The sequence below is a fragment of the Vanessa atalanta genome, chromosome 12 (genome assembly GCF_905147765.1).
Source record: "Vanessa atalanta chromosome 12, ilVanAtal1.2, whole genome shotgun sequence".
Lineage (NCBI taxonomy): Eukaryota > Metazoa > Arthropoda > Insecta > Lepidoptera > Nymphalidae > Vanessa > Vanessa atalanta.
Genome location: NC_061882.1, coordinates 1,977,996 through 2,003,898, shown reverse-complemented (window position 1 = coordinate 2,003,898; position 25,903 = coordinate 1,977,996). Strand labels below are relative to the sequence as shown.

The 25,903-nt window shown below is 33.7% G+C and overlaps 2 protein-coding genes across 4 annotated transcripts in view; one reads left to right on the top strand and one right to left on the bottom strand.

The window, feature by feature from the left end:
• The first annotated feature begins 616 nt into the window (after positions 1-616).
• Positions 617-2,603, top strand: LOC125067942. The gene is made up of 3 exons (XM_047676860.1): positions 617-773; positions 857-1,086; positions 2,072-2,603. The coding sequence occupies exons 2-3, from the start codon at positions 875-877 to the stop codon at positions 2,550-2,552; spliced, it is 693 nt and encodes a 230-aa protein (XP_047532816.1). The 5' UTR covers positions 617-773; positions 857-874; the 3' UTR covers positions 2,553-2,603.
• A 2,626-nt stretch (positions 2,604-5,229) lies between these two features.
• LOC125067941 (protein fem-1 homolog CG6966) overlaps positions 5,230-25,903 on the bottom strand; it is a 76,085-nt gene continuing 55,411 nt past the window's right edge. For 2 of the 3 annotated variants that reach the window (XM_047676858.1, XM_047676859.1), the window contains exons 2-10: positions 17,173-17,332; positions 14,117-14,317; positions 13,332-13,550; positions 11,668-11,860; positions 11,120-11,286; positions 10,349-10,567; positions 9,348-9,613; positions 8,290-8,463; positions 5,230-7,377 (exon numbers count right to left, since the gene is read on the bottom strand). In XM_047676858.1, coding sequence (XP_047532814.1) covers positions 7,129-7,377; positions 8,290-8,463; positions 9,348-9,613; positions 10,349-10,567; positions 11,120-11,286; positions 11,668-11,860; positions 13,332-13,550; positions 14,117-14,317; positions 17,173-17,332 — 1,848 coding nt within the window. In that variant the 3' untranslated portion in view covers positions 5,230-7,128. Of the gene's footprint in view, positions 7,378-8,289; positions 8,464-9,347; positions 9,614-10,348; positions 10,568-11,119; positions 11,287-11,667; positions 11,861-13,331; positions 13,551-14,116; positions 14,318-17,172; positions 17,333-24,576; positions 24,862-25,903 lie in introns of those variants that run through there. The other variant, XM_047676856.1, reaches the window with a different exon arrangement.

Here is a 25,903-nt window from a genome sequence, read left to right as displayed (position 1 = left end):
TAGAATATATATACGAAATAATGTAATACCATCACGATTCTTTATATCTTAATTTGACTGTAGTAGTGTGCTTATACGCGCATACGTAGTTACACGCACACAAGCTTAAAAATGAAAGCAACTGAGACGCGGCAATTAATTCATTACAAATTTAAATATTTTTGGGTGCGTTATTGTACTGGTGAAAAAGAAAACGCCATCGCCAGACTCTCGTTGACCCATTGGCCATTAATATTATTTAAGTTTTCTAATGTTGGTATCGCTTAGTTTCTGATTGGTCGGTGTATAATGCATATATTTTTCCGAGGTTTCTGACTGTATGTTGCAATTTGCAGTGCTGCCATATGTACGATTTAAGTCGTAATCATACGTTTTCTTAAACGTATGATGTTTTTAAGTTCTAAATAAAAAACCGTACATGAATCATACATTTTCGCAAATGACAAAAACCAAAACCAAATCAATAAATAATATAAAGGTTATTATTGATAAACATGAACCTACTATTTATTATAAATAGCCATACGACTTTTTATTTAATCATCGTAATAACGACCGCCAATTTAAAATGTCTGGCAACATGAAATCCAAAGTAACTGAGAACTGGGAAGTCCCGTCTGTAATTTTACTACCAAGCGCCATATTCTTTAGTCATTAGTAACAATAACAAATTAACAACCCAACTCATTAGGCATTGTTTATATATAGTCGATTACATCTTGATTTACATATAAAAAATAAAGTGAACCAGTATAAAAACAGTGAAGAGTGAGGTTCGATCAAGTATTGTTTAGTATAAAATTAAATAAATTAAAATTTTGCACTTTGTCAATGATATTATTGTTTAATTTTACAGCACAAAGAACAAAAAAAAATGAGTAAGTTCAAATTTTCGTCAAAAAAGGTTGAAATTTACCAAATTTTCTCTGGCCAAGTGTTTTACGCAGTTTATAAAGATGCAGATTTTTTACGTCACAGCGAAAACATAGATGCTATATTGGTTAAAGGCTATGAATTGCGTGCATCGTTAAAAGATACCGCACCAGGCGAAGTAATTAAAATCGATGGAATGTTTCTTGAAAAAAAGTAAGTAATATGATTATTATGAACCCAACTACACCTAATTTATTAGAATTTATAATAAATTAAATACAGTCAATTAGGGTAACATTGAATACTTTTTGTGAGTTATTTTATATTTATCAGAAAGAGTTGTATGTGTACACAGCAATTTTATGGTTTAATTAGTGTTCTCATTAGCTTGTTTATCACACACAATAGAAAAAATCATAAAAAAGAATGTTTAACTTCCGAAAAATTAATCTCCAATAGGCGTTCCAAATTATCACGAATTTTGGGTAACTTTGAATCATAAATTTTTGGAGACGAAAAACCTTATTTTTATATCTTTAAGGTAGATTTTTGCTGTGTTAGACACATTTAATACGATAATAAATGTATAAGCTGTCATATATCATCTTATAAGCTGCTATATATTTCTGTTATATAAATCTGACATAATTTTTTTTTTTACCATATTATTGGTCTTACTTATTGGTCTACTTGTAAACATATTATTGGTCGTTCCATTTTACGCATTCAAGGAGGGAAAATTCCAAAAAATGCTTAGAAAAAAATTATTAAACAGTATTTCATTTCATTTAAAGTTGCACTCAAATTCAAAGTTACCCGAAATGACTGTATAATATTTATTTTTTTGTATTTTATAGAATATATGTAAGTATGACAATTTTATTACTACAAATTGATAATTATAGGCACTGTGTGTTACTAGTAGGTAATTTGAAATTGACATACAGATTCATATATAAATATTAATTCTACTATTTTATTTACATAAGAATTATTAGCATTAAGTCCCTAACTATGTACAAATAACAATTAAAAATATTTACTGTATAAATCATGATAGCGTTAAATGATGTCAATAATGCTTGTTAAAAAAAAATGTGAACATTTTTATTATATAGATTGTTACTGGTATGTAGCTAGTCCCACCAGAATAATGTTTATACACAATATAAATGATAAAATATAATATATTTTGCAGCAAACCACTATTAATAAGAAAGACTGGACCTAAGGTGATCATTGAAAATTATGAATTCACATTGAACAGACTCAGTGGGTTGGTGGCAGCCTATGCATTTGATAACCGATCAAAATTCCCGGCCCTTGCATCTAGTGAAGCAATCGCTTTAGGGCTTACATGGTACAATAAAAATAAAATAAAATGTTGCCTGTTCTTATCATCTGTATCTGGGTCCGAGCATTTCTATGAACAGTTTGGTTATTACCCACTGTTGTGTGCTTTGAGAAAACTCCATTTAAAGAAAATAACTTTGGAGCCAGTTGTTAAAATGGCAAAAATAAAGAATCCCCAGGGAGTACAAATGGCTAAAGAATTTATGGATAATCTTTCTACTGTGAAAAAGCTTTGGCTTTATTTTCCCGGTGCTACAGTTCAGGATTTAAATGATTTCCTTCAATCAGCACCAGCAATTTTAAAACAAATATTCACAGTGAATTGAACAAATTCTTGAATTTTTTTCTGAATGTATTATTACTTGTGTATTATTACTTGTGTATTATTATTTACTTGATATTGATAGTATTATATTAAAAATAAAATAAATACATATTTTATGATTTTTTATTAGATACATTTGTGTGAAAGAAATAACTCCTATAATTGAACTCCTATAATTTGATCACTTATCCTATTAATAAATAAGGTCGAGTGTTAGTCACAAATGATCTTTTATTAATTATTTTTAAATTAACAGTAATCTATTTATGTTATTGATTAATGAACTGTAAGCCTAAAATATTATGAATGTTTGTAATGCCATCTATTAAATTGAGCGGTACTTATTTGTAATGTAGTGATTTTTGTGACATTATAAGGCTTGTCACTTGAGAGTGGTACAAACTAAAAGACTTAAATAGTAAATCTGATTTATAAAAAAAAATTACTTTGTATGGTTTAAAGGTTAAAAATCGTTAACTTTCTTAGTTATTTAGTTTCACATATTTCACAAAATAAATTTAAACTTGTGATATTAGGTATTAAGCTAGTTACATCTGTCACCGTAAGATTAATTAATTTAACGCATTATTTTTCGCTATATCGAAGTATAGATAGATTGCAATCATATTTCTCGGTTCACAATATTTCGACAGTTTACAAACTTACGAAATAGATTGTAATCTAACGATGTTTGTAATCTCATGGTAACATATCCGTACTTGTTATACTGTATAAAGCAGAGATATTTTTGAAAGAATCACATTTTCCACGATACATATGTATTTTGCCCCAAAAAATGTTTATTCAGTAGCATATTTAAGTCGAAGTTGATCCCTATTATACCCATGAGAAAATTTACTACTATTACCAAATATTCATCACAAGATTAAAAATATAATACATCATACCATCAATATAATCTCAGATCACCGAGACATAGGTGTTACATGGCTGTTTAATTAAATACTTTCTATGTAAATTTGGTATCAATGATGTGTCAGTGATGGGCTTATATAACTTCCTTTATGAGCTTAGTTTATACTGCATTGCTATTTATCTGTCTCTATCAACGCAGACAACTCGCATACGACACATGTCCATAACCATATCATATATTCAGAACCCAGAAAACTTGCGACTATAAAATCAAGTGCTATTTCTAACTCGTATTGCTTAATAAAAATGTACGGACGTCGCAGGAGCCAACTTGAGAACGGCTAACTAAAATCGCGCCTATGTAACGATCTGTATTTAGATACAGTATTATAAAATCAGGAAAAGTAAAGATAAACAAACCTGAGATTTTCTTATTCCATACGATTCGTACTAAAAATAATTCTTGATTTATATATTTTTATGGTATCAACTCTAATTTTATTTTCCAAGTTCCAAAAACCACTTCGCTGATATTCAAAACATTTTTTAAGAATCCAAAAAGAATACGAGTCGAGATGGCCCAGTGGTTAGAACGCGTGCATCTTAACCGATGATTTCGGGTTCAAACCCAGGCAGGCACCACTGAAATTTCATGTGCTTAATTTGTGTTTATAATTCATCTCGTGCTCGGCGGTGAAGGAAAACATCGTGAGGAAACCTTCATGTGTCTAATTTCAACGAAATTCTGCCACATGTGTATTCCGCCAACCCGCATTGGAGCAGCGTGGTGGAATATGCTCCAAACCTCCTCAAAGGAGAGGAGGCCTTTATCCCAGCAGTGGGACATTTACGGGCTGCTAATGCTAAAAAAAAGAATACTATAAATATTTTATAATACCAACCAGTGTTATATCGATCCAAGGTCAAAGTTGCTCCTATCATCAGACGTACGATGCTGGCATTAAAATCTAGCAGTAAGGATGGCAAACATTCTCAGAATAAGATATAGGATCTATACACAAGCATTGTTTTATTCTTAACCCGTGGAAAAATACATAGAAATGACATTTAAAGACATGATCATGAAAAAAAAAACAAAATTATTAAGCAATTTATTTAATTTCAAAAATAACTAGTACATAATCACGCAGTACTACCAATTCAAAATATACTATGAGACAATACGCACATTAACAAACTGCTTTTGATAATTACAAAACTATACTAAACATTTTTGTTGTTATAATTCAGTTCTGATAATCCATTTTGTCATAATATACACAGTAATTTATCTTTTAGTTTTTTATAATCTACCTACTTAAATACTACGTTTTTACAGTGATAAATTTCTCCAAGAAATGTCTCCACTCACACCGTACATAAGCATACAACAGTTGAAAAAAAATATAATATATTTCACACGCGATACATGTAAATAAAAATGCAATTTAAACACACCAAACTTATGTACTGTGTAACAGGCAGAGTGCTTTTTTACTCTGTGGTACAGAGTAACATGCTATGAAGATTAATTAATTGGTATAAAAAAATATATCACGGTTGCCCTAAATAAAAGACTAGTTAATACCATGCTATTATTATAAATGATAAAATCTTAAATAAAAAAGTTTATGCAATTCTCTTGACACGCTGTACTGGACCAATGGACCAAAGACCCCTATTTGCATTACCATCACAGAAATTTTACCAGAGACTGGAAAATTATATTCTCTTTATTCTTACAAATTTAACACATTTGATTGACATTTATTATTTCTTTATGTGTTTTGTTTGAATTCCAAGAATTATACAAGAATCCTGATAAATAACATGATTATATTGTCGGGTTTCGCTAAACAGAAAAATAGAGATTACAGATCGTAAACATCATATGAGTTATGACACGGTAATGTGACAACATAACAACATAATAGGTTAACATTTATATGATAAAATAAAACTTATATTACTTTAGGTGTCAACATTTTTACACATATATATTTGGTGAAAAAATTCATCATACATAAAAATATACATAGTCGAACAATAGAACCTTCTTTCTTTGAAGGTTGACGATTAAACATTAAGGCATAATTGTTAAGTCATTTGCTGATTTTAATACTTCGGACGTTTTATTTTGGTGCGTTTTTGGTTTACGTGACACATTTATTTGATATTTTATACATTAAAATAGCACAAAATTTAGGGTGAAAAATATTATTTAAAAAAGAAAAACGGACTCTAATTGCATTTTTATCTTAAATTTCATTCTATATATTTAAAGTAATATCACTTATGTCATACCAATGACCATTCAGATTAAAATGACTTTAGTTAATCTGACTGATCAGCGTTTCACGAACTAGTTTAAAGATGTGGGATAATTTCAAACCAATGACATTATCAAGGGTAAACAAATATTCATACATAATTATTCTACATACTATATACAGGTAAATTTAAACACACATAATAAAATATTAATTTATAGAACAGTCAATATATTTCTTTCTTTTTTCAATTATGAATTAATTGTAATAATATTTTTCATCAAACGAAGATATAATGAAAATATCATTAGATTTTTTATTTAATATTATATAAAACAATTATTTGAATATGTAACCTTTTTACATGAATAATTTTTGAAATATTCTGACGTTTGTGAAAATCGAATTTAAACAAACAACAGTGTATCCTTCTTAATAAATTCGACATGATTTTAATATAATTAATGTCACACTAAGGGGAATATATATCAAAAGGCTCAATTATTTATTGCTAAAGCCTAAACTACAATCTTTCATAAAGATGTCTTTGAACTAAGTTGTTCATTTATTTTTTATATTATAATTACTATAATTTTTGAAGCTGCCTTAATGTATTATATAAAATATAGATAAGTTAATATATATTAAAATGAAATATTTTTTGTGTAAGGTTCAAGGTGATGTTTCGTTTGGATAAACTGTCACATCACAATTTTGCTTTAATATTCAAATAATGTCTGTTTTGTAAATACATATAAAAACTATTTTAAAAGAAAATTAAATTATATTGTTCATAGAAACACCATACAAAACAATGTGTATATATTTAGTACAATATGTGCAAACAAGACAAGTTCTACAAGAAGGCTATTTTGTGTTCCAAAGGCTGTGTTCGAACTCTAAATGTTAACAAGACAGAATTATCTTAACATTTACTTTAACACCAAATACAACTGAAATATTCAATATAGCATATTTTTTAAGTTTCCAAGTTCAAATTACACGTTGAACGAGATTTTCCGAAATAAATGGTTGAAGCCCTAATACAGATAAAAACTACACGTCATAGACAGTTATGAGATCCGTCAGTCTGACAGCTGTCAAGCAGTTCTTAATTCAAATAGTAACATCAAATGGCCGTCTATATCTAAAAATTGCAACGGCAAAAAACGAGTAAACTTTAACTACGCGGATTCACTATAAAAACGAGTGTCCAATTTAATTGATAAGTCTGGTGAAAAAATAAATTTTATTATTCGACATACGTTTCTCGATCTAAGCATCTATTAATATAGTCTATATGAATGGCGTCTAGAACACATCGCGAAGATGAGTCCTGTAACATAGACAACTAGACACTAAGTGACGAAAGTTTCAACTTGACACAATAATGCAACGCAATGCACAGAGTAGGCGAAACACAGAGCAATTTCAATGAGTAATGATAGTCGAATGCAAACACTGTGGTACGACATGTCTATAAGGCAGTCTATAGTTCTTCACCGTGCGCGCTGCGAGGCATTTTAATGTCGTGAATTTCAACGGATTCACTATGGCAGCGAGGCTCTGTTGGGACGCTTTGAGGATTTCCTCGGGCGTTTCCCCTTCGTAGTTGACCGTGTCGATGTGTGCTCCGTAGGATAGGAGTTCTCGTACCACTTCCCCGGGACACGGGTTCAGCTGGAATGGAATAATAACATTTACAATTATCCCTTGGATTTAAAAAGTGAAGGATACGTTTTATGCTAAGTTGGCCCCATTAGCCAAATCCTGAACCGAGACGCGGTCTCTTAAGAGACACCCTCAGGAAGGACGTTACACGCACATTTAACGAACGATAATCTAGTGCAATCACATCAGACGAACTATTAACTGTAGACATTCTTGGCAAAAATATTCAGTTTGCTCCGGTGCTTGATTCTGTGCGTATAGCGTCGATTATGAATTGTCGTGTCAGTATGCATGACTATTCGTTTGAGAATATTTGTCTATAGGTTATAAATAGTTAGAATATATAGATAAAACCTAATGAAAAAGAAAATATGGTTATCTATCTTCAAAAAATAATACTAACTAAACAAGAACCTATAAAAAGTTGTCAAATGCTTAAAAGGTGCGTTTATGACTAGCGTTTCAGAAACAATTGATAAGGAACATAATTCTTATATACACCATTTTACTCCTTAATACATTTCCCGAGCAAGACTTCAAGTAGAGACGTTCACTAGTTGACGCCATTACAGTGCTCTACTTCAAAAGGTCATAACATCACTAACATAATTTAGAGCGAATAATAGTCCGCTCGTGTCTGGATGCACACTAAGAATTGGTACAGACGAAAGATTAATGGATGTTGAATAGGAAAAACGTCAATACGTAAGCGGCAATCTGAAGTATGAAGAGTCGAAATTTTTGTTGATATTAAATGGCAGGCGACCGGGACAACGGTAAGAGGTCACCACCGCCCATAGACATTGTCGCCGTAAAATATTGTAATCATCACTTAGATCTCCATGCACCACAAGTGTGGGAACGAAGCTACCACGTCTGTCGCGTTAATCGAGGCGGACACAGGTGACGGGCGGGACCGACCTTGCAGATGAGGTGCAGCGGCGTGTTCCCGTCGGCGTCGCGCGCGTGCGTGTCGGCGCCGAGGCGCAGCATGAGCGCCACGAGCGCGGGGCACGCCGCCTCGCCCCACGCGCCGCGCGCGCGCCCGCCCTCCGCCGAGCACGCCGCGTGCAGCGCCGAGCGCCCCTGCCGCACCTGCCGAGCCATGCCATGCCATGAACCGTGCTACCTTCGAAGCCACCTCGTGCCGGCAGTGGCAGTGTCTCTAGTCCCTATGTGTGTAGCATAGGGAGAATATGGGGTTCTAAGTAGGGGGGTGGGGTAGGTAAGTAAAAAAACTTTCGTCTCGTTATTACTAAAAAATATGATCTGAATAAAAAAAAACTTGGTCATTTAGTAAAATAAAAATAAAATTTCTCTGAAATTTTTTGTTGGGCTATATGAATCGAAATAGAAAAAAACAGACATTATAAGCAAATATCTCTCGACACCCTTTGAGTATACTCCGACACGACCGGGAAGAGTTCCGTCGCAGGATTTATGTGTATTCCGAGGCACGGCAGTGTACACACTTCCAACCTTCACATCGGACTGTTACTGTTTAAACAGAAAAACCGAATAACTTTTCATCTCCCCTTGGACTGACTGACTTGGGAGCTCGAATCGAAAATCTTAGAATTTGCCAGCCTACATCGAGCAAGTAAACCCAACGAGGCAGTCAACTGTAACGTATTCATATTAGTATAGTCGAATTAAGTAAACTATAATTCATGTTAAGTGACTTTTACTAGCTGGCTTGTAACGCAGATTCGAAGTTTAAAATACAGATAAAAACAAAAAAAATGAATTTATGAATAACATAAAATCAAAATAGGTATATAAAGGCCTAGAGGCCTAAATATAAAGGCCTGAATTAACTTCCCATCTAATCAAAATAATATATAGGAAATAGAGAGTGCACTTATCTTTATTCTCATATTTGTGCACTATATGTCCTGGACAGTTGGCTATTCATTCTAGAGAACGGTAATCGTAATTGAAATCAACCAACAGAAATATTGATTCAAAATAAAACTAACCTTAATATCTAACTTGACAAGTGAGTAGACAGCCTTATGGATCATCTTGGAAACTTCCTCCGTGCACTCTGGTTCCTCGAGCAGCTTCGCCATTAGCGACGCCAAATGGAGCGATATAACGAGCACCCTCTGTAGTGTCGTCAATGTGTTTTCTCTATCGATACTTAGTTTTGATTCAAGTAACGCCATCCCTCTCTCTATTTCTGATAATGCTTTCCTGAATACTGGGTCTATGTCTTCGAACGTCACTGGTGGAACGATGCGACCTGAAAAATAAATTCAAGTGAATTTTACGAATTTGTTACAAATAGCGTACCGAGTCTTATTTCAAACATAAATTCATGTATCTACCTCACAGATATTACATTGAAAACAAATAAATAATGTTAGTTTGATAAAGTAAGGTTAGCAAAGTAATTTAAGGAATCGACAGTTGACAAAAGAAGTGTTGGCTTCTATTCAGTTGCTAAGTGCAGAATAATTTACTTGTTGTAGAGCTTTGTGCTAGCCCGTCTGGGTAGGTATCAACCACTCGTCATATACTTGGGGATGTGGGACTTACCGGTGCCCAAGACGCCAAGTGCGCTCTAATATACCGGAATACCCATTAAAAAAACCAGCGGTACCCTCTCCGACTTTTCGCCGGGCGCTACAGGATCGCTTTCGCATGCTACCGTGACGAAATTTCATACTCTTCCGTCAGTTTTTGCTTCACGTATATATACATAATATATATATATATACCTCACAAACTACTTCATATCGAAAGCTGTCAATTAGATAGTCGTTACTGGCATAGTTGTAGAGTTCCTAGTTATCACTGAATTTATAATTTAACAGCCGATGTTTGTAGACTGCCTTTACAACTTTGCTAGCTAGCTGCTAGCTATCGGCTTGTCGAGCCGATAAGGTTCAAATATCGAGTCCACCCCGCGTGTCTCTGTGTGCGTGTGCGTGTGCGTGTGCGTGTGCGTGTGCGCGTGCGCGTGCGGCGGACCGACCTCTGAGCGGCGGGCGCGCGCGCTCGGCCAGCATGTAGGAGAAGAGCTCGGCGAAGCTGTAGAGACTGGACTGCGTGAGCGGCGACAGCGGCGGCAGCACGGCGCGCTGCATGTCGAGCGCGTGGTGCCACAGCTGGCGGCAGCGCGCGAAGCGGCCCGCGTCCGCGTACACGGCGCCGCGGTAGCGCACGTAGTACGACGTGTCGGGGTGCGCCGGCCCTGGCCGATGGAAAGACGTATCATCGCTATTGCTACCCGAATGAAGTATCTAATAAATATGTGGTATCTTTTAGATAAGTGCTACTCGGTCGGTACCACCCAAGACTCTTCTTGCATGCGAGCATGTATGCATGTACATTGTGTCGAGAATCAGTGTGGATGGAATCTGTAGCCTTAAATGGATTCCCAATATACAAATCAGATATCTCAGTTCTCGCCTCCCGTTGGAGCCGAGATGTCCCAATTGTTGGAACGCGTGCTTCTTAACCCATGATGCAGGTTCAAACCCAGATAAGCACCACTGAATTTGCATGTGCTTGATGGTGAAGTGAAACATCATGAGAAAACCTGAATGTATCTTATTTAAAAAGTTTCTATCACATATGTATCCACCTAACCCGCATTAGACCAGCATGGTGGAATAAGCTCCAAACCTTTTAGAGCAGGCCTTAGCCTAGCAGTGGGACATTTACTTTACGGAGCAAATGGTCATGACTCCTGAAATTTGTATTACCAAACTAACTCCCGACACTAACTAACACATTTCAATACCTAATATCCTTTCTCTGATGACGAGGGCTTGCATTCTCATGGCATCCGGGTCGGCTAGCAGTTCTTCTAATTGTTGCGCGTTGCTAGGTTCCACCGCGTAGTCATACGCCTCTATTCGAGGAATGTCTTTTGGCTTGTGTATTGGTTCACTGTCGTCTGTTGGAAATCTGTAATAAAAAAAATACATTTGTATATTATTTGGTAGTACGGCTGCTGTTGCATGTCAACTGTCAATTTTTCTTTTTAATATGTATGATTATGGATCATTATATTTGACAATATTCATCTGCGGCTTTGATCGCCTTCAAGAGGTTGATCGTCGGGTGTAAGCCATTAAAAAAGCCTTTAACCGTACTTGTGGTTCAAGGTAGCTTCATACCAAACTTCATCGAAATCGGCTCAGTGGTTTGGACAGTTACTTTCACGTTTATAATAATAGTATAGATAACGATTCAATATGCTTGTAAGAACCTACTTGCAACGCGTCGCATGTACATCACTACATCGGATACATGGTTTTATAAACAGCCTTAACTATAATATAATACCTGTCATCCATCGCGCGTTTCCATAGCGCAAGCGCACCGACCATATCGCGTCTTTTGTCGACATACGTCGCGCCTAACAACTCCAACGCATCGATGCGTTGCTGTCTCGACACTAGTCCGTGTTCTGCATTGATGAGGTGTTCCACTATGTGCGTGTGACCGGTTACAGATGCCGCTAGTAAAGGAGTCATGCCTAAAACAACAAACATAAATTACATATTTTCTATAATCTTTAGGAAGTATTATGTAAATTTTAACGTATATATTAATTTATAAAAGGAGAAGAATTAAAAACAATATCATAGCAAACGGACCGTGTTGTGCAAAAATATTCCAACCCACAGATAATAAACTAAATATATGGACTAGCTGAACCCACGAATACGCCCGCGTGAAATTCTCTTCGAGACAAAAATCCTTCAAGAACTTGCATAGAACACCTTATCTACAACCATGAAGGGCAAAAAAAGTAGTTCGTTCTTGAGGTTCAAGGTACTTTGTAAGAAATTGGAGGTAGGGCTTTTTGCAAGCCCGTGTGAGTGGGTACCACCCATTTATCGGATATTCTACCGCCAAACGGCAGTACTCAGTATTGTTGTGTTCCGGTTTGAATGGTGAGTGAATTAGTGTAACTACAGGCATAAGGGGCATAATATCTTAGTTCCCAAGGTTGGTGGCGCATTGGTGATGTAAGGAATGGTTAATATTTCTTACAGCGCGTTTGTCTATGGGCGGTGGTGACCACAAATCATCAGGTGGCTCATTTGCTCGTCCGCCTACCGATACCATAAAAAAAAATAATTAATCAACATTGGTTTAGCCGTGCAAGCGTATCAGAAAGTCAGACAATTCATGACATTGGTTTTAATGTTTTTGTGGATTGAAACATATCTGCAAAACGCGGTCCGATTATGCGCTGGGGATTCCGAAAAAGATGAATACATGCACTTTAATCTAAGGCCGTCGGTGTCATAAACGCCGTATAAAGAATTTCCATCAAGTAGTCGGCCGTGATGTGCCGAAATCTTCTTTCTTGCAAGACACGATACGCCGATCCCAAATATTATCACCTTGGAACAAAGGCTAGCAAATGACGGTTTCCTATTTATGGAACGTATTTGCTTATCGTACTTTACCCTTCAGATATTTGCCAAATGGAATCGAAATAATTGTAGAACTATAGTGTGTTTTGTCTTTAAACGCATATGTATGTATATATAAATGCTTTATTTGTATTTGATTATCATTCCGTTTATTTATTTTAATTGTGTCGTGTCATTTTATTTTCATTATTATTTTTCTTAAATAAACAAATCTCCACATACGTATTCTCCGTCTATATTTTTAACCGACTTCAAAAAAGAAGGAGGTTATCAATTCGGTGTATTATTTTTAATTGATTTAAAAAAATCTTTATTGTTTGAAAGTGTTCCCGCTTAGACAAATTAAAATTTGATGAAAAATCCGTCTTCTAAGGGTGAGTAATTTTGTATAATACGGATTGTTATTGGCTCGAATTTTATATACAATTTTTTTTTATAGAATTATTGATGTATTTTTTTTATAATACTTTATAACATGACTGTACGTTTATATTTCTATAGCATCGCGAAAAAACTTCAAAGTTTATCGATTCATTAATTTAATAACTTAGTAAATCTCACCATAAGAATCGACATCCATTGTTGCACCGTGACCTAAGAGCATTTTAAGTATATGTAGAGATCCGCTCTCGGCGCAGTCGTGTAAGGCTGTGTTGCCTTTCACGCTCTTTCTATTAACATCGGCGTTCAGGGAGAGAAGATACTTCGCTATGTGAATATGGCCCTTATAACAAGCTATCATGAGACACGTGTGGCCGTGTCGATTCGCTATTTCTATGTCTGAAAGAAATAAAGCAATTACTAAGTAAAGTATTGATAAATACTATAAACTTAATTATTAAATAAATCCCAATGGCTAGAACTTGACATTCTGAATCGACAACTGCGGGTTCCCGCCAGCAACGCCACAATAATTTTTCAGCAGTGAAGGAATCCTAATCCTCAAGAAGAGGAGAGGCTTTCGCTTGGCTGTTGGTCATTAACAGTGTCTTTTGCCATTATTACATTATTAATATATAAGACTTTATATGAAGCTAAAGACAGCTGATTTATCAACATCAATTAGAGTAAGGTGTTATCTCTTGTCTCTTTTCGTCGAAACTTGTAACCAATAGCATAAAGTAAAGAGTGTTCTTGCGTGTTTATTTACTTTTAGGTGTAACTGTATTTAGATCATTTTAAAGGTAATCTTTTTCTTAAGAAAGCTGTTTCCTCATTATATTCATATTAAAGAAAACCCAATTTGTTTGTATTTGGGGAGATATTTATTGTAATTTAAATCAAGTCTTTTGAAACTAATAAAGATTTATTATATAAATATAAACGACTTATAATACTTCGCTTACCTGCGCCATTCTCAACTAGGAACTTAACAATAACAAAGTGTCCGTCAAAGCATGCTGCTCGGAGCGGCGTGCTGTGCGTGCGCGTCGTGGAGTTGACATTCGCGCCAGCGCGAACCAGCAACCGCACTAGCGGGAGGTGTCCCGCCGCGGCCGCACACCAAAGTGGGGGAGCGCCCTCTATTGTCTCACCGTCGAATGTTACTAGAAAAAAAAAACAACATTTTTAATTACGCACTAACTTTAATTCGCCCTAATTAATTTTATAAATTCGAAAGTCAGTTCGATTGTAACGCTTCTACGTCGTAATTATTCAACCGATTATGATAGAATTATACATACACATTGTCAGGAATACAGAAAAAAAAACAATTGTTTACTCTATGTAAACCAAACAACGAGCGGATTAAGCCGCGGTTTAGGCAAAAACAAGTATAACTATAGGTGAAGCTAGTGACTGTGGACATCAATAGGGAATTAAAAGGATTATCCGTATATTTAAAAAAAAGCTTATACGACATCAATAACTAAATATCTTAATGCATTTTAAATTAAATATGTGAAAGTTTGTTCGTATTTCAATTACACTCAATCAACCGAACCCAATAAAATTTGGCATAGAAATTGATTATGTCTCGAAATAAAACGTATAATATAACGTAACATAAGTACCATTTAACGACTAATAGCATTACTCGAATTTATTATACACCGAACGAACAGTTTTGATGTTTAATGATGCCAACTGTACACGAATTATAAACATGACCAAAAATACAATCTATCCTTAACAAGCTATTTAACATGAGCATTTAATACACGAGAAAGAATTATTTACAGACCTGTCAGAAAAGATTAATTTTGAGATTGTTTACAAAAGTGTTAGTGGGCAATAGTGGTTAGAACACGTGCATCTTCAACGATTCATTCATTCAATGATGATTTCGGATTCACAACCAGGCAAGCACCACTGAATTTTCATGTGCTTAATCTGTGTTTATAATTCATCTCGTGCTCGGCGCTGAAGGAAAACATCGTAAGGAAACCTGCATGTGTCTAATTTCAACGAAATTCTGCCACATATTTATTCCACCAACCAGCATCGCTTCAGCGTGGTGGAATATGCTCAATACCTTCTCCTCGAAGGAAGTGGAGGACTTAGCCCAGCAGTGGGAAATTTACAGGCTGTTAATGTAATGTAATGTTACAAAAGAATCTGTACTGATTAGAGAAAAAAACAAATTACAAAGAGAATATATATTTATCGGCGTAGGTAAATTTAAAACGCAGGTAGCCTGGCATCGGGCCAATACGTTGACGCAATGGGAAAGTGAATGCGGACGTTAAAAACAATTACAACAACGATCTCCGAGAAAATACGCTCCGTCCGTTCATTCAGCTGCCAATCGGGAAGGAAAGGTTAATTTAAAATTATAATTAGACTATATTGCCTATTCGTTTATTACGTAAAGAACTATTCAAAAAGTTTTTGTTGTGGCCTAAGTTACTCCTTATTACATCGGCTATTTGCTAGTGAAGGTCTCGCCAAAATCCGGTTCAGCCATTCCAGATAATAAGAACAAACAAACAGATAGACGAGAATTGAAAAAAAAAAAATATTTTGGTTCCAGAGATTAGCCGAAAAAAACAGACAGATAGTCAAAAGTTGAAAAAAATTATAAAAATATTTTGATATATGTATCCTGTATACATACATATGCATTTAGTAAAAAGCGGTTATTTTAATATTGTTTGTAATATACACTCCAATTTCATTATATATATATATTTTAGTATGTATAGAAGACGAACTTTATTTCCCCGTCTTTTCAACACATATTGAGTAGGAAGCCGTGCAAGAATAATCGGAACTACGGTTGTCACGTCAATAGTTAAAATTAAAACAGGTAAAGCTATGAAATACATTTAACTTATCGTTTTATAATTATTTATGACGTACAAGTAACATTATATAACCTACTACAAAACGTGCTGCATCTTCCGGTATAAGTTTTATGTATATTGGTATCGTAGTAGTTATGATGCACTCCAAAAGCAAAAAAACAAATTCTTTATTTCTACTATGTACGAGAAGAACCGGCGAGCAACTAGAACCGATATTGTTTTTTTTATATGTACAACAGCTGGATGTGCACAGTTGCGGACCTAGTGATAGATGATATGCAGAATTGTATATTTTTCGTACGACTGGTATCCGTCATATTTTGGCAGCGTTCGTTTAAAAAGCCGGACCGACAGTTACATCTCAACTCTCAACGTTGACATAATTGGTACTTGTAATGCATTTATTTCAAAGAACATTCAACGCATAAATAAATTAGTCGAACGGACGATCTATAAACCATCATGATACGACGGTAGCATATAATTTCGATTATTAGATCGTACGCCCGTTTAGACATCGATTTGAATTAGACAGACAAAAAGTTAAAGATTCGAGTAGAAGATTTTTCATATTATTAGAATTTGAATCGACATTGTCAGTGGTACCGATTGTGTGATCTACATGGTCTCGCTGATGAGGTTACGTCGAGCGGCCTGCTTCGTTCTATATAAATTATATTTTAGCATGTTCTTATGTGGTAAAAATAATAAATAGTATTAGTAAAAAAATAACCCAACCCTATTCTAATCTCTATAATATAATACCATACATATATGTAGTAATATTTTAATTTACTCATTATTAAAACAAGAAAAGACCTATACATATAATAAAATTGGAGTGTCTTTGTAATATTAAAATAACCGCTTTGTTTTGTAATATTAATACACAGTACATGTACCAAAATAACAGATTTTTTTTACAATTCTCGTCTATCTGTTTGTTTATTCTTGTTATCTGGAATGGCTGGACCGATTTTGACGGGACTTTCACTGGCAGATAGCCGAAGCAATAAGGAGTAACTAAGGAGGCTACAACAATAACTTTTTGTCAAATTCAAACGGTCATTGCTAGTTTATAATAATATTTCATGTTATCTTTTGAATTTTTGAAAATCGAATTGTATTTCTGCCATATATAAAAAAAGAATTACCTGATCCGGGCTGTTCGATGTCCGCTTTACAACGCTCTATAAGATATTCCGCGACATCGTAGTGGCCGTTCCTGCAGGCAATGACAAGCGGCGTCGCTCCCGTCGTCTTAGCACCCACTAACATGCTTAGCTCATCAGAGCGCCAACTGTGTAGGTACATCTGGAACAAATGAGTTCTATTGTTAAAAAAAAAAAAAACAAATGCCAGCTATTTTGGGTTTAATTTAAATAATGTTATTCGAAATATTTCTATTTCGAAAATGTAAAAACCCATAAAAGTCATCAACCCAAAAAAAAATACCGTAATAACCATTACAATTTGGAAACGTTCCAAGCGTATTAAAGTTATTACTTGTACCAATTTCATCGATGGACTTTCCGAATCGGTAAACCGCAACACTATCGCAACTGCTACCTAGAAACTACGAGATATGCATCGTGTAACACGTTACCAAACGTCGCCAACGTTAAAAATGATAACACTATCCGGTAGCAACGCATGCCCGCTCCCAGAACCTTGACCCTTCGAGTTCATTAACCGCTAACTGAAACTACTAACGGTGAAATTAAAAGTAAAAAAAAATAAAACCATTAAAAAGCGGAAACGGAACGTTTAACTAATAAATTAGTACGTGTGAGCTGTAAAGGTGATTCAAAGGGAAGATTATCGCAGATCTGTCTCACTTGCCTTACTTTAGACCTGAGCTCGGCTCTCACCTCCACCGCAATTCTTAGACATTGAATGGTTAACGACTCAAGAACTAATATATATAATAATTAATTAAAAACAAGTTAATATTTTTTTTTTAAAACAAAACACAATCAAACTTTGTTTACGAAAAATACGTATAAATGAGATGTTGCGCGAACATGTTTCTTTGCTGCCCATTAATATTAATAAATACAATTACGCTTTGATTTTATTCATTCGTCTAGACAGAGTGTTGCGCTTCAATTGCAACAAAAGAAACAGGCCAAATTTTAGATTCGTGTGTGAGTAGAACGCACATAAGTATCTGTAACTCATATTGCTTTATATAAGTACAATGTAACTCGTGATAGTGTGCGTGCTCAGTGATTCCAGCTGTATACATTATAATAAATGATTAGATTAGATTCTGTTAAATAAAAATATTTTTGTCAATTATTTTATAATATTGAGAATATATATTTCAAAAATTTGCGTCTTACTTTATAATGAATGACATTAGATTAACCCGCGGCTTTATCTGCTTGGAATTTATTATGTGACGATAACGCTTTAAGAACTAACACTCATCTCCTTCCCAACATCATCCATCATAGGGTAAAAAGTAGCCATGTCCGTCCTTGAGGGGTTTAAGTTTGCTTCTTATTAATGAAACAGATAGACAGCGGTTCCTTTCGGTTCGGCATTAAGCCTGGATAACCTTTAGAAACAACATTTGTAATGAACAAAAGGACAACATTTTTATAACTGTGTTTGTGTGTCTGGATTGCCTCCACTACAATTCTTTTCAAATTCACGGATTTTAATTTATTTGGATACATACGCTGAAAACTAATTAAGCGCTATCAACGTCAAAATGTTGTGCAACTTTACAACGCACAAGCTAAACTATACCTAAACTCTTGAAAATTGGAAAAGTAATAATATAAAAAAAGATTAAAATAAACAAAAAATGTTTATGCGCGTTAGTGATTTTGCGAAACTTAGAGGACGTTACACCCCACAGATACGCAAATGTATCAGCGTATGGTAAGTTCTGGCCACTTGATTAGATATTGACACTGTTAATATCAACTATTCCTTAAGGCTCGCTCATCCTTCAACCTAATATACTATTGGAGTTTGAGGTTATAGCTACATCTCTTAATAGACTTGGTAGTATTTTCTTTGGTGGTAAGGCGTTGTGCAAGCTTATCTCGTAAACCATCAATACTCAGTTGTTGTGTGCCGGTTTGAAGGGTGAGTGAGCTAGTGTAACTACACTCATACGGGACATAACATCTGAGTTCCCAAGGGTGGTGGCTTATTGTTGATACGAGGAATGATAAAAAAAATCCAGTACCAATATCCATAGGCAGTGGTGACTGCTTACTATCAAATGGCCGATACGTCTATATATGAAATAATAAAAAAAAAACAGATTAATGAATATTTATTATTTGATACACATTAGTCGACAAAAAAAACCCGCAGTTATATTAACAAAACTAATGACACATCGATAGATGTTTAAAAGTGAAATCGGTAATGTAACAGCGGTCGTTCGGTGCGCTAGCCGTGTTGTGGCGTAACGGTTGCAACACATATACACTCCGGTCTATCGAAACTGGACATTCTAACAATAAATCCATTCAAAACAGCTATATATATTTTTACACGTGCAATATGTATAAATATTTAAGTTTCCGATATGTTACGATGTCGGTCCACGGCGGACACTCTCAAGCACGACTGCGAGCGACCTCTTATCGTGTGTCTATGTGTGCGCAAACGTCATAATTCAAGAGGCCGCAATCTCACATAATAGAAAAGAGTTCAGGCGCAGTCGCAACGACTTCACTTACTTTCCAAACCATGTAAACACAGCCAGCTTCCAAAACTGTGTGACTGAGAATTGCTTGAACGGAAATCCCTATGAATTTTGATTGGCTTTGAATTTTAGCAGCCTTACAGCCGTATAATACCCACGAGGTAATTTTTACATGTACCTCTTGTACAAACACACGTGGAATCGTAACATTCTGACAAGATTGTGAAATAACTTGTTTTATTTAATAGTTCCAAAAAAAAAAAACATTACGCTATTACGTACCTTGGACATTAATAATAATCAATATAGCATATCAATAAATAATATGATATATTTTAAATTTGTTGAGTTTATTCGTGTCTATTTCATAGTCAAGATTGACTTTGAAATTACGATTTTTTACGTTATTAGTAATAACAACACTCATTTACATCATTTCGTAGAAGTCAATTTTTGCGTATAATAAATAGATTTTTATTTATTTCAATTGTAACTCAAAAATTTGTGTGGATAGAATCTAAACGTATTTATTTAATTGAATATAGTTTATTTTTTATGTCACAATCATACGACTATTTTTAATAACTTATTTTTTTTCTTTTCTTTAGTGTAGGCTAAGAGAAACCCGGTAGAGAATACGTTAGGTCTTCCTTTTGTGTTATTTTGTTTATATAAATAACTAGCTGCGCCCGCTACTTCGTGTGCGTTTGAATTGAAACAAAAAAGTTATTGTTGTAGTCTAAGTTACGCCTTATTACATCAGCTATCTGCCAGTGAAAATCGGTCCAGCCTTTCCTGAGATTAGTCGAAAGAAACAGACAGACACAAATTTGAGAAAAATGTTATTTTGGTATATGTACCGTGTATAAATACATAATACATATGCATTTAGTAAAAATGCGATTATTTTAATATTTCAAACAGACATACCAATTTTATTATATGTATAGATATATATAATAATCACGCGTAAAACATATAGGTAGTAACTTATTAACACAGGTTTAATGAATCTAAGACTATAGGGTATAATTTGTGAGTACCAAACTAAACCATACCGCGTTTCTGTAAACCCGCATAAAGTTGGATATTCCCCTAACCAATAACAGAGTGACTCACAACGATATTACTGTTACGCCGAAGATTGAATACTTTCACTAAATAAAATATATTGTCCTACTTGTAATTCGATACAACTACGACTTTAAAGACATTACGTAACATTTTTAACTTCATAACACATTTTATAACTAACAAATATAATAAAATAGATCTACAAATTATTATCATTGAAATCAATTTTGGATGAGTGAAGCTATCGAGGGACAATCCGGATTGATGACCTCCTTTTCCTCGAAGTGGATTAAAATCAGCATAATTAATTAATTAAAACCTCTTCATTTTACGTAAACGGTTAAAAAAAAAAATCAAATAATTAGAAGGCACACGTGTAAAAATATCGTCTTGTAATAGAAACCAGGTATGATAACCCTACTTAGACGCTAACTCGGTGCACTTAATGTTATGAAGATCAATGAGATCTTCATTGTTGAGGAATCAGATTTTGAAATGTTGTGCATTTCTAGGCAAAATCATCAAAACAACGGCGTCAGAGGCTTTTTCACCGGATTGTTGCTGAGACCTCGGTGTCGCACGTAACATTCACAACAATATTTCACTTAAAACTCGAAAACCGGAATTCAAAACAGATTCATCGCAGACACATAACACCGTATTTGCAATTTAATTATATATAATATTTTCACAAACGTTTTTTTTAAGTAAATAGAAGAGTTCAAATTATTATTATTAGTTTCCTATACACCTGCCCAATCAACAGTTATGACTGGAAAAATCTTCATACTTTCGATTGGTACGTAATTTCTTTATTAAATTTTTAGAGCAGTGTTTTAAAAAAAAAAAATTTTCCATTTTTTTAATTAATAATATCTTGACTGGAAATATATGATTTCGAATAAAAATTCGAATTTGGTATAGAATACTTGTCATTTATTAAATAGACGTGTGAAGGTCGTGTCTTACTCGGATCCTCTACTAACCAGAGACGTCAGCGTAGTGCGCGGTGCGTCTGATCTCTGTTCGACCATATTTTTGTCTTAATGCGCCAAAATGTATGACATAAAATTTATATATGTATGTAACTGTTACGCGCCGTCTATTACCATGTAGTTCCAAACCTTGTTCCAAAACGATTTTAGGTCAAATTAACAATTTAAATTTTTCATTCGCAGCTAATATATAATTTTCGAAATATATCGGAAATCACGAGGTGCTCCATACGAAGGTCGATTAACTCAATACACGCCAAGTTCAAGAACACGTCGTCAATTCAACGACTCGGCTAACAATACACTAATTAGAAAACGAAACAATCGCGTTTCCGAACTAAAAGACGTCTGGAAACCGTTATCCAGGTCACTGTCATAACGGAAGCAAACAGCTAATTACTCGCTAGACGAAACAGCCAACGGCATTGTTTGACGCAAGTACCTATCTATCTAGATATTCCATTAACCTCAATGTTTAAAATTTTCCGATGATCGAAAGTACTCGTTTGTTGCTCTATCAGTGTGATCGAGTCATTTATCATAATGTATTGTTTATAGATAATTAAAAATCGTTCATTTGCGGATCGAACTTGAGTTAAGAGGATTCCGTACAGAATTAGAATTTTATTTAGGTTTCCCGTAAACTTTATGACTATATATATATATATATATGTATTAATGTTGCAGTCGTATCAGAGAGATATTTCGATGGTCGTTTTTTTAACTTGTTTCACTTGAAAATATTATTTTTAATTATGTATTGATCCGCAATCCTAACGACATCACAACATATTTATTGATAATACACGTTCGTGATTGGATAATATAATTCCGTATACCATATTGTAACATTTTTCCTCCAATCAAAAAGTAGAGTACTAATAACGAACGAACTTCTTATATTGGATGTACGAATCCCTATACAATGTCGTTTGTAAATTTGACTGAGATCTGAGAACACATAGATGAAAAATAAATTTTATATTGAGATATTAAAAAAATCTTATAATCAAAAACGTCAAATTTAATTAACAAAATATCTAAAGTATAATTTGTAAATTTTACAAACAAAGACATCGTTAGATAAATTAAAAAAAAAAAAAAACAATGTTCATGTATTTGTATTTCAAATTATTTCAAATTAACGATCGTTGCAAGAGAGATAAATTAAAAAAAAAACACAGATACTACCTAAAATAAATCACAACACGTATTAGTTCCTCCTGTCGACGTTCTAGCGATACTAATCAAAAACTCCAGAATTATGGACATTAAAATGTTTAAGACAATGAGTCCTCGGGAACTGTTTCACAATGGGTATGGTCATGTAGGGCAAACGTTGGGCATGTTTAACAAACGCAATATATAAGTTTCGTAACTGTGCCAACTGTTGTAACAGGTTCAATGAAAATATGCAACAGAATAAAAAAAAACTAAAATTAATTCTTGTTAGAATATACTCAAGAAAACGTTTTTATAAATAAAACACATATATATTTATTTATTTACTCGTTTCAAACATTAATACCGTTTAGTGGGGCTAGAAAATTACAACGCACATTTTTTTTAAAATTTATAATGCCATGGTAGAGCCTTATTCAGCGACAGGCAATGGTTAAATACTTTTTTGTATTCATTATTTTTAAGTAACTTAATTTACGTAGATATAATGTATGATTATGACAGAAATAAAAAAAAAAAAAACTGGTGTTGACAAAAAATCGTAGATTGGTTTTTTGAAATTTAAAAACATATTGATCATGAAGACTTTTTTTAAAAATTTATAATAAAAAGACAAAGCAACGGGTAAAAGTTAAACATAAAACACAGAATTGTAACATTTTCATTGTAATTTTATATTGCTTACTGTTAAAGATCATTTGTGTATGAATGATAAAAGTAAAAAAAAAAAAAACAAGATTACTTATTTATATTTTTATAATATAGTAAATCTTTTGTAATGACCACTACTTTTTTTAAATTTAGAATAGCGACAGGCAGTAATAGAAAAATTGTAACATTTTCATTGTAACAATATTATTGCTTGTTTTTTTTTAGTTGCGTGTATGACCAGCATTAAATTCGAAGACTGCAATAGATCGTGAAACATACGATTGTTGTTAAGAGCAAATCGTGTCAATGAACCAACAAGTGACGTAGTCGAACGGCCTCTAAATGTAAATCGGTGACATTTTTGAAACTTCATCCTGCTGCGTAAATGCGTAAATTTTTTTGTATAGGAAAAATCTTACACAATAAAAAAGTAAAAATAAAATTATATTAATATACACATTTGATTTTATTGTAAACGAATAAAAATATATTACGAACATGACATTTTTTTTTAAATCCAGTGTGCATGGCTTATTTAAACAATAAACTAATATATATACAATAGAATTACCGTATACAAATATATAATAATACATATACTATAATAAACACAAACTTAAAACATTGTTTTTACGTTCAATAACTTACTAACGTAAATAGAAAAAAATCATGTCTGCAAAATTGAAATCATCTTTCAAAAGTTGACATATATTTATTTTAATTTCTCTTTCAAAGCGTATATAGTATAGCTGCACTCTAAGAACTCAGTTCCGTACAACTCGTGCGATGTGAAAAACCGACTTACGGATACGCTTTTTTGATTCCTGTATAGGTACTTTAAATGTTATAATTATAATTGTCAATATCACTTCAAGATCGTTTTCAAGATTGTTTTTTTATTTTTATTTTCATAGAATAGCTCAAAAGATCGTCGTATTCGCCGACCGGCGTCTAAATCCACTTACAATCGTAACGAGGGTTACCTTTTTAAGTCTTCTTATCAGTCGTCTTTGTCTCCTCAGGAGAGTCTTCCCGCAGTGACGTAGTCTTTCGATCCACTGGCACCTCACGGGCACCAAGTCAATCAGATCCCAGACGCCCGCTGACATTTTCATATCACATTTCATTAACGTACGCACTTTACACTAATTAGTTTTTCGAACTATGAATGGCAAGTCAGTTGAGCTGAGAAAGCATTAAACTTCTTGTAAATATTTGAGTTTTATCAACGACTACACTCTTTGCGTATGCCGTCCCATAAATCGTTTTCGATTTATAATTTGTTTCTGTTAACAAATTGTTTTGTTTAAACACTTGCTACGTTTATAGTAATAGTATTATATTAGCAAAACCCGGCAGACGTTTTCCTGTTTGCGTATATCACCCAATCGTCAATATCAACTACATCCATCCATCTTGACATACAACGAATGTCATTTATTTATTGATAAATATAATACTTTTTTTTTTTAATACAGAATTAACATTCCAAAGTGCGGCTTGTTATATGAATAAAAATTATAATAGAATAGAAAAACTCAAGAGAATAAGATTCGAAGCTTCAACTAGACAATACTGACTAGTAATAATTTTGTTGAATCTAATTTTCGTTGTGTTATTTTACAATCTTCAAAGAAACGTCATTACGAAAATATTGTTGAATAGATATACTTTTCCGAGCTGATTAATTATTGTATTCATTAAGTTGATCCGTTTCAAGTACTTGTATTTACGATTGACAAAGCCTACCTTTATAAGGCTTCATTATAACCGAGACCATATCAATGTCGTATTAATTTTGTCTGTCGTTGCTGAGATACAATAGACATATATAATATTATATATTATACAATTAAAAGTATGATAACATCTTAATGGCGGAAACGCTAAAATAAAAACATATTTAATTTATGAAATAATTGATAGTTAAGATGAGCATATATAAATATCTCTTTTTTTTGGAAACTCTGTGATGGCAAGTGGCCACCACGACCCTTAGACATTGGCGCCGTATTTATTTTTAACCAATTCCTTCATAACCAATGCGCCACCAACATTGGGCACTGAGATGTTATTTCCCTTGTGCCTATAGTTACACTGGGTCACTCACCCTTCATATTGGAACACAATAATACTAAATATAATGAGTGGCTACCGTTAAGCGAACTCAATCTTTTATATGTACATCATAATTTATTAAATATCACCTGCGTTCTTATTTATAAACTTTGTTTAAATAAAGACCGATTTCTCTCTTTTTGACATCATTCCTTTAACATTCGAAGGAAGAAGACACAACATTGTTTAAAC